Genomic DNA, 15,248 nt, shown 5'->3' on the forward strand with positions numbered 1-15,248 from the left:
AGGCGGTGGGCACCTTGGCTAATTGAGTCAGCACCCATGAGGCAGGAGGCAGGAGGCTGGTTAGCATCAATGCTGAAAGGCAGTGACAGCAACAACTTGAGTGGAGTCGTCAGGGAGGAGCCTGCAGGAGCAGAGAGCGCCAGGGAGCTGGGTCTTTGTAGATTCTGAAGCTCCAGGGGGAGAACTCATGGGATGGGAAGTGGGGGGACGACCTGGCCACCCCCACTGTCACAGGCTTACACTATCGACCACAGGCCAACACACATACACACACACATGCGTGCACACACACACACACACACACACCACTTCTATGCTTTGGAGAAAGAAAATCCAAGATGAGGCAAGAGAAGCAGAGAAGAAAAGGAACGGGAAGAATGATGTTGTGTGCTGTGTGTGCACATCTCTATGCTAGATGCCAGTCATGCAGCCATCCTTACCTGCCCCGATGTCACCCCTGCATAATAACTAGCAAATGAAACCAGTTTATAAGAATCCTGGTGACAGCAAACCTCACTGTGTCAACAGCTGTCTGACTTCGAACCCTGGAGCCTTCAAGAGGCCCTTCTGGGTGGATCAATCACTTGCTGTGACATTGCCCTGTCCCCTTTGAGGGCAGCTGTTTCCTTACATATGAATTTGCCCCTGGGCATCCTGGTGGCATAGAAACCCTCCAAGGAGGCCTGGTGCAGTGGCTCACACCTGTAATCCCAGCACTTTGGGAGGCCAAGGCAGGTGGATCACCTGAGGTCAGGGGTTCGAGCCCAGCCCGGCCAACATGGTGAAACTCCGTCTCTACTAAAAACATAAAAAATTAGCCAGATGTGGTGGCAGGTGCCTGTAATCCCAGCTACCCGGGAGGCAGAGGCAGGAGAATTGCCTGAACCCAGGATGTGGAGGTTGCAGTGAGCCGAGATCTTGCTGTTGTACTCCAGCTTGGGCTACAAGAGCGAAATTCCATCTCAAAAAAAAAAAAAAGAAAGAAAGAAGAAGAAAGAAAGAAAAAGAAAGAAAGAAAGAAAAGAACCCTCTAAGCAGGCCTCACTGCCGTGTGTCTGTTTGAGGAGGGTGATCCCTCAGGCAAGCTCCTTCATTCCTGTGTTCAGTGAACAAGTGCCTGCCCACTCCACACTGTAGGCCCCTCGAGGGTGGGATGGGTTTGTGCTGTTCCCCAGCTCCTAGGCGGGGCTGGTCCGTGAGAGATGCTCCATGGCATTTGCTTTTTTGTTGTTTTTGTTTTTGAGACAGGGTCTCACTCTGTCCCCCAGGCTGCTGTGCAGTGGCTCAATCACAGCTCACTATAGCCTCAACCTCCAGGGCTCAAGCAATCCTCCAACCTCAGCCTCCCGAGTAGCTGGGGCTACAAACAAGCACCACCAAACTCAGCTAATTTTTAATTTTTCTTAGAGATAGAGTTTCCCTATGCTGTCCGGACTGGTTTCAAACTCCTGGGCTCAAGCGATCCTCCCACCTTGGCCTCCCAAAGTGCTGAAATTACAGGCATGAGCCACTGTGCCTGGCCCATGGCATTTGTTGAATGGAGGAAGGTATACGTTGCAGATGACCATGGTGCCGCTGAGGTTGGTTGTAGTGGCACTGACACCATTCTCTGGAGAGAATGGATCAAATGCACCATTCTCTGGAGCACCCCTTGGATCAAATCTTCTGAGAGCGACCCTAATGGCATGATCAGCATTTTCTCAACAACTGTCTTAAGGACTTTCATTACCCCTCCCAACTTCCCCAAACACTACTTCCCCTGCCCCTCCAGCCCTCACCCCACCTTTCCCAAGAGCCCCAATCAACCACTTCCCCTTGCATGGCACAGAGAGCATCAGAATGGAAGAACCCAAGTCCCTAGATCTGGAAAGTGACGAGTGGGGACAAAAGGGCGATGTCCAGCTTAGGACCCCGAACTTCTTGAAGGCAGGGTCCACACATCTGGGAGTAGGATTCTGAGCCTCTGAAGGGACAAGCTCTGACATGCAGATTCCTCAAATTATCCCCAAGCCCTTCGGGTAGTAAATGCCTTCCTTCAGGGCCAAGCCCCTAAGCCTGGTGGTGGTGAAGCCCCCAGTGGCCTTTTCTACAGGTTAACACCGCCCCCTGCCGGGCTAAGCCGGGACAGCCACTTCAAATGCCACCTTAGGAAATCGGAAACTTGGCTACCTTGCCAAAGAGAACACCCAACTCCCACAGCTGGCCTGAAGAGGGGAAGAGTAAAATCCTTGGAAGTGGGGCCTTCTAGCCTTCAGTGATCCTGAGGCTGGGAAGGGAGGGTGCCAGGGGGCGACTTCCGCATAGACAGGAAGGCCCCTCACTGGCTCTCTCCAGGCAGCTGATCCATTGCTCAAGTTCCTTCAACAAGGGAAAAGGCCACAGTGAGAGGAGAAACAGAGGTCACAGCACACGTGGGAGGTCGACGTCTATGCCTATGTCTATGCCCTTCTCCCTCCTAAGCGCTAGCTCTTCTGTCCAGTTTCAGGACTCATCTTGTTGGATCAATACTAGCCATCTCCATCTCAATGCATCAGAAACTAAGTTCATCTTGTTCTCAAATCCTGAGTCTCAGGTTGGGCACGATGGCTCACGTCTGTAATTCCAGCACTTTGGGAGGCAAGGTGGGCAGATCACTTGAGGTCAGGAATTTGAGACCAGCCTGGCCAACATGGTGAAATCATGTCTCTACTTAAAAAAATACAAAATTTAACCTGGTGTAGTGGCTCACACCTGTAATCCCAGAACCTTGGGAGACTGAGGCAGGCAGATTACCTGAGGTCAGGAGTTTGAGATCAGCCTGGCCAACATGATGGAACCCTGTCTCTACTAAAAATACAAAAAATTAGCCAGGTGTGGTGGTGCACACCTGCAGTCCCAGCTACTTGGGAGGCTGAGGGGGGAGAATTGCTGAACCCAGGATGCTGAGATTTCAGTGAGCCGAGATCGCACCACTATAGTCCAGCCTGGGTGACAGAGCGAGATTCTATCTCAGGAGGAAAAAAACCAAACAAACAAACCCGAGTCTCTCTAGAAACCCTGTTTCTCTGTGTTCCAAGTCCACTAGGAGTCCAAGATCCACAGGTGCTAGCTCTATACCATCTTTTGAATCCAGTCCTTTCTGAATTTCTCCCTTTCCCACTTTTCTTGAGCCAGGATCTTGCTCTGTTGCAGAGGCTAAATGATTCTCCAGCCTCAGCCTCCCAAGTAGCTGGGACTACAAGTGTGCACCATGACACCTGGCTAAGTTTGTTTGTTGGTTTGTTTGTTTGTTTTTATAGAGACGGGTCTCATCACTATGTTGCCCAGGTTGGTTTCGAATTCCTGGGCTCAAGTGATCCTCCCACTTTGGCCTCCCAAGTCGCTGGGATCACAAGTGTGAGCCACGGTGCCCAGATGAATTTCCCCTTTTCTTTTTCTTTTCTTTTCTTTTTTTTTTTTTTTAGACAGAGTCCTGCCCTGTTGCCCAGACTAGAGTGCAGTGGCGCGATCTCAGCTCACTGCAAGCAACTCTCCTGCCTCAGCCTCCCGAGTAGCTGGGATTACATGTGCCCGCCACCATGCCCAGCTAATTTTTATATTTTTAGTAGAGATGGGGTTTCACCATCTTGGTCAGGCTGGTCTCGAACTCCTGACCTCATGATCCACCCTCCTTGGCCTCCCAAAGTGCTGGGATTACAGGTGTAAGCCACCGTGCCTGGCAGATTTCCCCTTTTCAATTCAGCCCCAACCTACCCCCTCTCACCCCAAGTCCATCCTCCACAGGGCTATTGGGTTATTGCCCTAAAGCTCGGCTTTTATGGGACTCCTTGTTCAAAAGCCTTTAGTCATTCCACCTTTCCCTCTAATTAGGTACAAATTCCCCTTAATACAGTCAGAATCTGCCTTCCCAACAAGATTGTCTCACCTTCCCTGCACTCTGAGCATAGAACTCCAACCTGAACATGACACATCCATACCTCCCCATGATTTCACCCATACTCCCATTCCTAACCAAGATGCTCCTTCACACTCCCTTAATCTCCAAGGAACTCCTTCCCACCCGTAAATGCCCACCTTACATGGTACCTTTGATACGAAGTCTTTTTGCGCTCCCAACAAATAGTCACCTCTCTGGCACTCATGGCCCTGTCTGGTCCCTTGTGGCACTCACACCCAGTCTGTGACAGACACCTGTGCCTTGTCTCATCTCATCCCCTTCTGGGCAGTGTGCCTCTCACAGGCCAGGCCGTCTACAGCCTCTCACAAACAGTGCCTGTGCTCTCGGCGGACTGGGTTGATAGCTGAAGTCCATGGACACACCCAGCCAGGAAAGCAGGTTTTGATAAGAGGAGCAAGCACCAGGACACAGGCTGAGCTGCGAGGAAATGGTGTGCGGGGGCCTGGGAACCCAGGGCCAATGAGAATCACAGAGCTGGAAGGCTCCTCCTTGTCCACATGGTGCAACCTCCTCATTTTACAAAGATGTGCACAAATCTCAGGGAAGGGAAAGGGCCCAGGACCACACAGCTGATGACTCCCACTGCTGGTGCGTAAGAGGCTCCATCAATCCAATTATTTCCTTCCTTGCAGTTCGGCTTTCCCCCCGCTCCCCAGTGCTTCCCCCACCATTTTTCTGACATTGACCTTATCCCAGCAAAAGGGAGACATGCTTGAACACTATTCCCAGGGTGCCCTGACTTCTACAGGCCTCTGTGAGTAGATGCTTGGGGCCCAGCCTAGGCCCCAGGGGGACCTTGCAGCTGGTAGAGGATGTGATCAAGGGTGGTCAGCTGGAGCCTTCTCTCACACAGCATTCATGCCACACAAAAATGTTCCAAAAATGCTTTAATGCCACCGAGAAATCTGAAAGGTGCAGGAAGCTGCCACCATCCACCTGGGTGCCTGGGCCCGGGCTGTCCCTGAAGTGGCCATGAGCAGGCAGGAGGCTTGCATAGCCAAGCAGCCCAGGCAATTGCTGACATCCTTTGCCCTCTGCCCTAAATGCCCCAGGTTCCCCCTCAGCTGGGGAAAGAAAGAGGAGGAAGTGGAAAAAGAGTAGGAGGAGGGTGGTTCTCTCCAGGGCACCCTTCCTGCTTTGGGATGGTGACTCACCCAGCAGGCCCTGGGAGAGGCAATTTATCAGCCCCAACGAAGGCAGGCCAGGCCTCGGGCTCTAGAAGGGGCAGAGGAGGTTCTTCTGATGCAGTGGTCAGGAGGAGTCACCAGGAGAAGCCAGGGGGCGGTGAACCATCCCTCTGCTGCCTCTGTTACTTCGGGCCTTTCTTAAGTACAACATTGTCATACTCAGTTCCTGGCTGCCAGCCAGAAGCAGAGAAATCCTGCCCGGCTGGGTGGACATGCTGGAGGCCACCAGGGTCCCTGTCAGCTGTTGCCTGCCTCCTCCATGCCTCACCCCGGGGCTCCTGCAGGCTGTCATACAGGGACAGGGCAGCCACTCCCTCGGGCTCATCGTATATGTGGTCGTGTCGAGGAGGAGGGGGCTCCTCAATGCTGTCGTACAGAGGGTCGGCCGGGAGCTGAGGAGGGACTGCCAAGATGCCCCTGAAGTTCTTCCCCAAAGAACGGGCCACCGCATCGAAGGGCACGGCATACTCCCCCTCCGGGCCCCGAGGCCGTGGAGCAGGCACCGGTGTGGTGGGTGAAGGCGGCGGCAGTGAGTCATGGGGCCGGGAGTAGGGGCTCTCAGGCCGGGGCAGCGAGGCGGGCATTGTGGCTGGCTGAGGTTGCAGTGTAGCGGGTGCAGCATTCTTCTGGGCAGAGATGGCCTCTTCCAGGGCCAAGAAGATCTCATTGCCTTGCCGGGTTTCGAACTCAAAGTTGCCCTCTCCAGAAACGCAGCGCCGGCCTGCCTCAAAGGAAAAGGTTACCTGGGCCAGGGAGAAAGGAGGTTATCGGCCAGGCCACAGAACCAGGATGCTTTTTTTTTTTTTTTTGAGACAGAGTCTCACTCTGTCTCCAGGCTGGAGTGCAGTGGCACGATCTCAGCTCACTGCAACCTCCGCCTCCTGGGTTCAAGTGATTCTCCTGCCTCAGCCTCCCGAGTAGCTGGGACTATAGGCACGTGCCACCACGCCCAGCTAATTCTTGTGTTTTTTGTAGAGACAGGGTTTCACCATGTTGGCCAGAATGGTCTCAATCTCTTGACCTCATGATCACCTCCCACCTCCTCCTCCCGCCATCCTCTCTGCCTTGGATGTCCACCTCTGCCTCTCCCCAATCACCTCTCTTTGTTCGTAGCTTATCCTTTCTCTCAGCCTGCCCTGATGCACCTTCCCACTCACCTTGTCCCGCCCAAAGCGCCGCAGAAATCTGTAGGGCCAGTTGTACAGCTGGGTCCCTGGCTCAGGCCCACCCCACAGCTCCAGGGCACTCTCCCCAGCCCGGAGGGTATAGGACCCCCGCAGGTGGCACCTCTCGCTGGCTTCTGTAGGTCTCATGGTCACAGCAAATTCCCTGTGGGGGGCAACTGGGGAGAAGAAGAGAGAGAAGGCAAAGGCAGTTAATGGGAAACAACTGGCCTGCCTCACCACTGCCCAGTCCTAAATGAGTGTACCGGAAGTTTTCTAGAAAGAGTATTATCCATGTACTCATGGCCCCCTACCTGGGTCTTGGAGGCTGAGCTGCTCTGTACCAGGTCATACTCTCCAAAAGGCCAGGTACCTCCACCTCCTACCCTAGTAGGCATCATGCCCCTACCCACATCCACCCCAACCTCATGCCCACATCCTTCCTGCCCCTGTCGCCAGAGCCAGTCTTGTCTTCCCCACCCCATCTCTCACCCCAAACCAGCCACCACCCCAGTCCCTATGGTCACAGCTGCAGGTGAAGCCTTGGCCCTGCCCTCCCACTGCCGGGGCTCTGGAGGTGGAGCTTAGATGGAAGGCAGATGAAAGCTTCTCCTTCCTCCACCAGCTCCCCAAAAGCAGCATCCAGGGCCGGGCGCAGTGGCTCACGCCTGTAATCCCAACACTTTGGGAGGCTGAGGCAGGTGGATCACCTGATGTCAGGAGTGCAAGACCATCCTGGCCAACATGGTGAAACCCTGTCTCTACTAAACATACAAAAAATCAGCCAGGCATGGTGGCGGGAGCCTGTAATCCCAGCTGCTCAGGAGGCTGAGGCAGGAGAATCGCTTGAACCTGGGAGGCGGAGGTTGCAGTGAGCCGAGATTGTGCCATTGCACTCCAGCCTGGGCGACAAGAGCAAAACTCCGTCTCAAAAAAAGAAAAAAGCAGCACCCTCACCTGGGCCCCCAGCCTTCCCCTCTCCCACCAGCAGGCCCTAGGTAAGATGAGGTGAATCCAGGGAGAGACTCAAGGCAGGGCAGGATCCCCGAGGTTGGGCTGCACCCGGAAGCGAAAAGGAGAGGCTGATAAGGGGGCTGGCCCAGGCTGGGAGTAACCACAAGGCAGGAAGACTCGGGGCCAGCAGCTAGCCAGCCCACACCTCCTCTCCACCTCACCCTGGGGAGAGCCCCCGGGGGAGAGCAGGGCAGTCCCCGCCCCCTCACCTGTGGCCGAGCTGCTGTACAATTCATTTTCCTCCATGCAGGGCCGGCTCTGCTTTCCCTCTGGCCCCGAGAGCTCCTTCCTCTGCCCCTAGGGAGGAGGCCCCAGGTCTCACCACCTTCCCCGACCAGGCCCCACTCTGGCCCAGGCCTTCTTTCAGGCCACCTCAGCCTGCTGGCTTTGTCTGCACACTGGGTTCGGGTCCCCGCCATCGAGGAAGCACCCCATTACCCTGACCTTGACTCCTCTAACACTTGCCCACAGGAAGCATCTAACACCCTTGGCCTGCACGCCCCGTTGCCCTTTCGGCACCCCGGGCGACTCACGGGGAAGGCCAGGAGGCAGATGGCCTGCACCCAGTCGCCGCGCTCCGCAGCGGGGGCCGCCAGCAGGTACAGGCGCTCCTTGGTCTCCAGGAAGAAGGCACTGGTGTCCCGGGGGCTGCTGGCCTCTCCGCCGGCCTCGGCCACCCGCAGGCAGTCACTGAGGCGGATGACCTTACGGGCAGCCTCACCCCGACGTGGCTTCTCCGGGCCCTCCTGCAGCTCCAGCCGGGCCAAGGCGCAGTCCGATTCTCCATACAGTGAGGCCCCGAAGCGGCGCCATTTCTGTGCCAGAGGCGTGGGAAGCGGGGGCGGGAGGGAGCCACCCAGAGATGGGAGATGGTGAGCCAAGGGGAGAAGAGGAACCATGGAAGGGGGACTGGGGCAGCCACTTGGAGATGGGGAGAGAGAGGTGATCACAGGAGACCCAGGGAGGCAGAGAAGAGGACAGTGACTGCAGGAATTAGAAAATCGGAGATCAGCCACCAGCCCCAAGAAAGAGGGCCATGATCAGGAGCAGAGACTGCCCAGGCAGAAAGCAACACAGGGATGAGCCCAAAGCAGGCTGCAAGAAGGCCAAACAGGCCCACCGCAGCAGACTCCGGTCCCGGAGAGGAAAGCGGGGTAGTGGCCGAGGCCCAGAGGAGGGAGTGAGGAGGGCGGCATGTGACCCGGGCTGACGACTTATTTTCCTTCTGTACAAAATCCTGACGGCAGCCCTGTTCTCCAGGAACTTCTCTCTACCCTCCGGAACCTTGCTGCCTCACTGCTTGATAGTTTGGGCCATGAGAGAGAGACAGGTGTTCCCCCCAGTGTTGGTTGGGGGACGAGGACTTCCTGGTTCAAGGAGGCCAGGGAAGGAGAAAGAGGATGGACAGCTGACTGGGGTCCAGGCCCCCAGAGGCCCCAGTCCAAGGTGAATACCAGCCACATGCACCCCACTGGGGTGGGGAAGGAACCTCTACTGTCATCCTAAACTATCCCTCCAGCTGCCCCTTCCATTCCCTTCCAAGGTGTCCCATGAAGTCAACACAGAGCAAGAGAGCAAAAGAGGCAAGAGATGAAGCTAGCACAGCCCCTACCCCCACCCAGGGCAAACAGCCCTCAGTAAAGAGCACAGTTTGGGACCTGGTTGGGGCCTGGTTCAGGAGACAGAGTCTGGTAGGAAAAGAGCCCTCCCAAAGTTGAGCTCTGGGTCTAACTTGGTGGGTGCACAGTTAGACCTATAAGGGTGTTGAGTATGAAACGACCTCTCCACCCCAGGAATTCTAGCAGCCCCCCAGGCCTCCTGTCCGACCCCAGCCCAGCCTCACTCCTACCTTTCCAAACGTCTGTTGCTGCTGAAGATACAGGAAACCTTGTTTCACTGCCCCGTCTCCCATCCTCTGACCATCTCGGGGCCCCAGGCTTCAGCAATCTCCTTCTCTCCTGCCCTTGCCTCTCTCTTCTCAGCCGTGTGTTCCCCTTCTCTGAAGTTCATTTCCTCTCTGCCTAGGGTTTTCTACACTATTCTAGTCTGCTCGATGACGACAGGCCGATAGGCCCTGTGGTTTCTTCTGAGTATGTGTTCTTTTTTTTTTTTCCTGAGTGAGTTTTATACTCAAGCTTCCTGCATTTTCAGTGAGTTAGAGACAATTTCCAAAAAGCCAAATGCCAGCTCTTCAGTGAGCAATAATTCAGGTACAGAAGTTGGCACAGGGACGCACCAGCAAAGAGTGGCTGACCCGCTGGAAAAGAGACCCAGAAACCAAACTAGACAGTGAAATCAGTAGCAGAAGGGCCCCACCTTAAGCTGTACACAAGTTGGAAGGGATAAACCAGTAAGTTACCTGAGGCTTGGAAAGTCTGAGGAATTTATTTGAGGCCACCAAACCAGAACCCAGCCCTCTCAACTCTTAACAGCTAGAACCATACACATGGTTTTGCACGGAGAGACATATAAGACAGCTCATGTGGGCCTAACCAGATACCACTTTCACATACAGAGAGAGAGAGAGAGAGAGAGAGAGAGAGAGAGAGAGACAGAGAGAGAGAGACAGAGAGAGAGGCAACAGTTTAACTACATGGGACCACTCCCTGCCTGCCAACAACACACACTCACACCAACCCTGTAAAGATTCTAGAAACATGATCATCCCCTCTGGATGGAGATCAGGAGAAGAGACTGACTCCCCAAGTATATCTCAACTGTTGGATTTTTGCCTTCTTTCAAGCATTCCTGAGCATTAGAAAGATACTTAGGTTTCATCTGCAAATTATCTTAAGCTTCAATAGCAATCACTTTCATATACATTTTGAAAATGCTTCATAGTTACCGAAAGTGCTTTGCAGCTCACAAAGCTTCTAGGCACACACTTTTCATCAGCCACACTGTCCCTTGACAAAGTCAGGGCGGGTGTGAACACATTTATTTGCAACTTGCCTGAGGTCACAGAGGTAGTTGTGGACAGAGGAAGAAGTAGAGACCAGGGCTTCTGATCTGTAATTCGACATTTGGCAGGGCCCCTAAATGGAATCCAGATCCATGCAAAAAGATCCATTGCTGTGGAGAAATCCAAGCTGCTCAGAGAAGTTTAACTTAAAGCCAGATGGTTTAGAGAAGCAATCTGTATGGAAGCACAGTGCAGAAGTGTTGGAAAAAACTTGAGACTCAGACCAACACTCTTGGGGTTAATCCCATAACAGGTGCTTATATAAACAGGCCCGTTTCTTCTACAACAGGGGTTCAGTTACCCTGGCAAGGAGCAAGCAGCACTGTGCACAGCTCAGGCCTTCTGCTGTACATGCCATGGACTGGACCAAATCAGCTTGAAAAAATGAATGTCATGAGCTCTATGAGGACAGGGCCGAGTCACTTCAAGCTGACTGCCCTCAGCCCTGATGCCTGGGTTTGAAGAGATTGATCCAAAGCTCCAGGGAGAACCAAGGATACTGCTTTGAGAAAAGCACACCTTGGGAAGTGGTTAGGGGTATGGAAATGGGATGTGGCCTAATCTTCCTCTTTAGTCCTTAGGGAGAGTCAACTCTGCCTGGGAGCTGCATGGTCTTTGGCTCAGTGAGTGATAAGAGGAGGGCTTTAGGGCCATCCTGGGGGCTGCCGGAGCAGTGCCTTCCAAACTGTAACATGTAGATCTTGTTCAGAGTAGATTCCAATAAAGCAGGTCTGGAATGAGCCCTGAGATCCTGCTGGTGGCGGGTGGGCCAAACCACACTGAGTAGCAAGGTGACAGAGGATATCTCCTGCTACCCTGCTCGCCTTCCCTGAAGGTGAAACGGACACGTTCCACTCAGAACCACAGGGGGGCACCCGAGTTTACCAGATTACTTGAAAGCTGTTTAAAACCGGAGGCCTGAACCCCAGGCAACCCAGACACTCCCAAGTCATCTGTTGCTTATGGAAGCTGGAGGAGTTCTCCAGTAGCCATTGTCTGCAGAACATAGCGCGGCAGAGTAATACCCTTGCAATCCTTCTAGGCCCCTTCAACTGTCCCTAGCAGGATTTGTGGTGACCCTGATGTAGAAACACTCACCTCAGTACCTTCTTCCTAGCCATGGGGAAACCCTGTAAGGAGGAACCCAGAGACATTGCTCCAAGACACAGCAGAAGCACGGAGAATGAGAGGCCCTTAAGGTCCGTAGTCACCAATGATGTGTAGAAAAAGCACTGTAAAGGAGTTTAGGGTGCCTCTCGGCTTCTGTTTTTATGGGAAAGAAAGAGGTACTCCAAACCCCACCTGTGGCTCATTCTAAACCACTGGGATCCTGCCCTTTACAATGGTTTCTCTCAGCAGGAGTCAGGAACCACAGCTCCAAGAACTTTCTGTTACTATTCTGCTGCAGTGATTAGCAACCCAATCCTAACATAAGAGCGCTTGGGACCTTGTCTTTGGGGCAACAAAGGAAGAAGAGGAGACTTTGTCTGACTCCTTGGGCAGGCTTGGGGATTAGGTAACCCTCAAATGATGTGGAGGTAGGGAAGCTAGCTAAGTGGTAGCTCTGGGCACACAATAGGTTAAGTACATATAGGATGGGCAGAGAACTGACATGGGCCTGAGACAGGTGAAAGACCAAGCGAAGAAATCAGTGAGCATGTATTCTGAAGGATCCCATCCTGGCCCTTCCACCCCCAGTGGTCCCTGACTGTGGGGGGTGGGAGGGGGACAATGCCAATCTCTTGAGCTTCATTTGTAGCCCCCATCCTTTCTCCATTAAGTTTATCACTTTCCTCAGTACTAAGAGAGAACTCAGTTCTAGAAACCTGCTGAGAGGAAGGGCCTATAACATAATATAACATAACATAACATGTCATGTTACCTAACAGTGACATAATATTTAGAATGCTTTGTCTTCATATGAAACCCACATGCACCCTAGAATGAGACATAAAGAAGTTAATACATTCAACAATTTTTAAAATTTATTTTTATTCATTTTTTGAGATGGAGTCTCACTCTGTCGTCCAGGTTGGAATGCAGTGGCACGATCTCGGCTCACTGCAACCTCCACCTCCTGGGTTCCAGCCATTCTCCTGCCTCAGTCAGCCTCCTGAGTAGCTGGGATTACAGGCGCACACCACCATGCCTGGCTAATTTTTTTTTTATTTTTAGTAGAGACGGGGTTTCACCACGTTGGCCAGGCTGCTCTCAAACTCCTGACCTCAAGTGATCCACCTGCCTCAGCCTCCCAAAGTGCTGGGATTAAAGGCGTGAGCCACCATGCCCGGCCTCAACAATTATTTATTGAGCATCTACTCTGTGCAGAGATACTAGGGATACAACATAGACAGAATCCTTGTTTATACTATGTCTGCCTCTAGTTGGACAGACTGACAATGAGTGAGTAATAATACGTAGTTTTGGACAGTGATCAATGCTATGATAGTGATAGGCACAGGGGACAACTTTCAAGAGGGTAGTGAGAAAAGCCTCTCTGAGGAGGTGACAAGTGAGCTGAAAAGTCCATGAAGAGAGTGAGCCAGCCACTGCAAGATCTGAAGGGAAACCAATCCAGGCAGAAGTTACTGCAAGTGCAAAGGCCCTGAGGCAAGAGACCCTGGCTTTGCAAAACTGCAAGGCCAGAATGACCACAGAGCATTGAGCCAGAGGGGGCATGGTAGAGATGAGGTCAGCTCATATGACCTCTTGAGCCACAGCAAAGATTCGGATTCTAAATGCAACATGAGGCCACTTAAGGATTTTAAGTAGGAGTGTAAATTACCTGAATTATGATTTTAAAGGAATGTTCTGGCCAGGCACAGTGGCTCACACCTGTAATCCCAGCATTTTGGGAGGCAGAGACGAGCAGATAACCTGAGGTCAGCAGTTCCAGACCAGCCTGGCCAACATGGTGAAACTCTGTCTGTATTAAAAATCCAAAAATTAGCCAGGTAGGGTGGTGGGCACATGTCATCTCAGCTACTTGGGAGGCTGAGGCAGGAGAATTGCTTGAACCAGGGAGGTGGAGGTTGCAGTGAGCCCAGATCGCGCCATTGCACTCCAGCCTGGGCGACAGAGCAAGACTCTGTCTTAAAAATAAATAAATAAATAAATAAATAAAATAAAGGAATGTTCTGCAGCCAGCTATATGGAAAATGGGTTATCAAGGGGCAAGACAGGAAGTAGGGAAACTAATTAGGAATCTATTACCAGAGCACAGGAGAAATGTAATGGTGGCTTGGACCAAGGTGTTAACAGTGGAGATGGATGGAGGAGTGGTCACAATGGGTATATATTACATACAGATTCAACAGGACTTGCAGGTGACTTGCATGTTGGGGACTGATAAGACTTGAAGAATCAACTCCTGAGTGTTTATTAGGAGCAACTGGATGAATCGTGGTACCATTTACTGAGAAAGGGAAGACACAGGGAGAAACACAGGGAGATTGGGGTTTGGGGGTGGCAGATGGGAGGATGGACAGAAATTTGGGCTTGGCCCACTGTGAAACTGTTGCCTCTATTAAGTCCAGTAGGTAATCCAAAGAATTTCCATTGCAATTGTGACTCTGAGAATATATCATTGCCCGATGCCAGGTTCAGAAAACCACTGACCCCACCACCTTGCCTATTTATACTCTCAGAGCTAATGATTGGACACTGGGAGGTTTTGGGGAAAAACAAAAACCCAACATCTCAAAAGCTCTATGCTTGCTAGAAGTAACAGTCAAAAGCTATGATGCCACTTAAATCTTCTGCCTCTTAAATCTCTGAGTCAGCCTAATTGGCAGAGCCTAACTTGCATACAGAACCCTAGCTGCAAGGAAGTTTGGGTAATGTAGTTTCCAGGTGCCCTACCTCTGCAAACCAGGAAGCCGAGATCTCAACTAGGAGGACGGAAGTTGAAATGAATGCTGAGCACAGGTCCACTATATCCACCACGGGTGTGTAATTCACTACCACCATCGTTTGCATATGATGGTAGGCCCCTGTAAATACAAACTTCAATCAATCAGTGCTCTCAGAATCCAGCTATGATCTAATCTGGGGGCCTTGAATGGAAGCCACAGTGGAATCCAATGGAAAACAGGAACCGGCATTATCTAACAGATAATTCCTAGTGAGGAAGCCTGGAATTGGCTTCAGCATGTAGGGGCTGACCTTATCTGACCCAGAGAGATGGCTTTCCCACTCATACCTCCACAAGACCGAGCCTAGGGGTCTTAACCACCAGCCCCGCTGCCTCTTCCAGCATCTAACCCCTCTCGAGAGGCAGTCTAGAGTACTGGTGACGATAACAATGTCTTTGGGAAGATAGAACTTTGCCTTCGTATGTTTTGATCATCACCACTATTCGGTGGTTATTTCCGTGAATGTTTATCAAGGACGAAAGGACAGAAATGAAAAACACGAGATCAACCACGGGGGTTGCTGGTGAAATCCAGACCACAGAGCAATGGCCCTGGTCCAGAAAGCTAGACAGACACAAGCACAGAATCGGCCCCCGTTGAGAAGAGGGCACTGGAAAATAAGGAATCTCGCAGGTAGCCTAGGTGGGGTGTGGGCGCGGGCGCCCCGGAAGACTCCTCCCGGGTGTGGGGGTCACCGTAGCTGCACGGTGGGGTGGGGGTGGGAGACGTCCAGGGGCGAGACAAGGCGGACGACTGTTGGGAAGAGAGGAAGCCACTGGGTGCAGAAGTCCCGGGGCGGCGACAGATCCCGGCCCCCATCCAGGAGCCCTCACCACGCGGACGAGCAGAAGAGGCAGCGCCAACTCCCACTCCAGCGCCCGCCAGCCGGAATGAGCGCGGCCCCTTTAAAAACCATGTAAACAAAGCTTTGTTCCCCCAGCCGCCCCTCCTTCGCGCTCCCGGGGCCCGCTCCTTCCTCCCACCCGGCGTCTCCGTGCCGCTGACGTTGCCCGCGCCTTTACGCCGTCCCAGCGGTGCTGCGCATTCTCCAACCACGGCCCGAGCCGCCGG

The 15,248-nt window shown here is 52.9% G+C and overlaps 1 protein-coding gene across 2 annotated transcripts; it reads right to left on the minus strand.

The window, feature by feature from the left end:
• Positions 1 to 4,809: 4,809 nt before the first annotated feature.
• Positions 4,810 to 9,455, minus strand: DOK2 (docking protein 2). Of its 2 annotated transcripts, XM_033227251.1 has the most exons (5): positions 9,151 to 9,455; positions 7,835 to 8,116; positions 7,511 to 7,598; positions 6,282 to 6,466; positions 4,810 to 5,867 (listed from the first exon to the last, which is right to left on the minus strand). In XM_033227251.1, the coding sequence occupies exons 1-5, from the start codon at positions 9,211 to 9,213 to the stop codon at positions 5,247 to 5,249; spliced, it is 1,239 nt and encodes a 412-aa protein (XP_033083142.1). In that variant the 5' UTR covers positions 9,214 to 9,455; the 3' UTR covers positions 4,810 to 5,246. The 2 variants fall into 2 exon arrangements, with proteins under 2 accessions (XP_033083142.1, XP_033083152.1); XM_033227261.1 differs by lacking the exon at positions 7,511 to 7,598 and having other exon boundaries at positions 9,151 to 9,347.
• Between the last annotated feature and the right edge of the window lie 5,793 nt (positions 9,456 to 15,248).

This window comes from Trachypithecus francoisi, unplaced genomic scaffold, assembly GCF_009764315.1.
Source record: "Trachypithecus francoisi isolate TF-2019V2 unplaced genomic scaffold, Tfra_2.0 Contig01440, whole genome shotgun sequence".
Classification (NCBI taxonomy): domain Eukaryota; kingdom Metazoa; phylum Chordata; class Mammalia; order Primates; family Cercopithecidae; genus Trachypithecus; species Trachypithecus francoisi.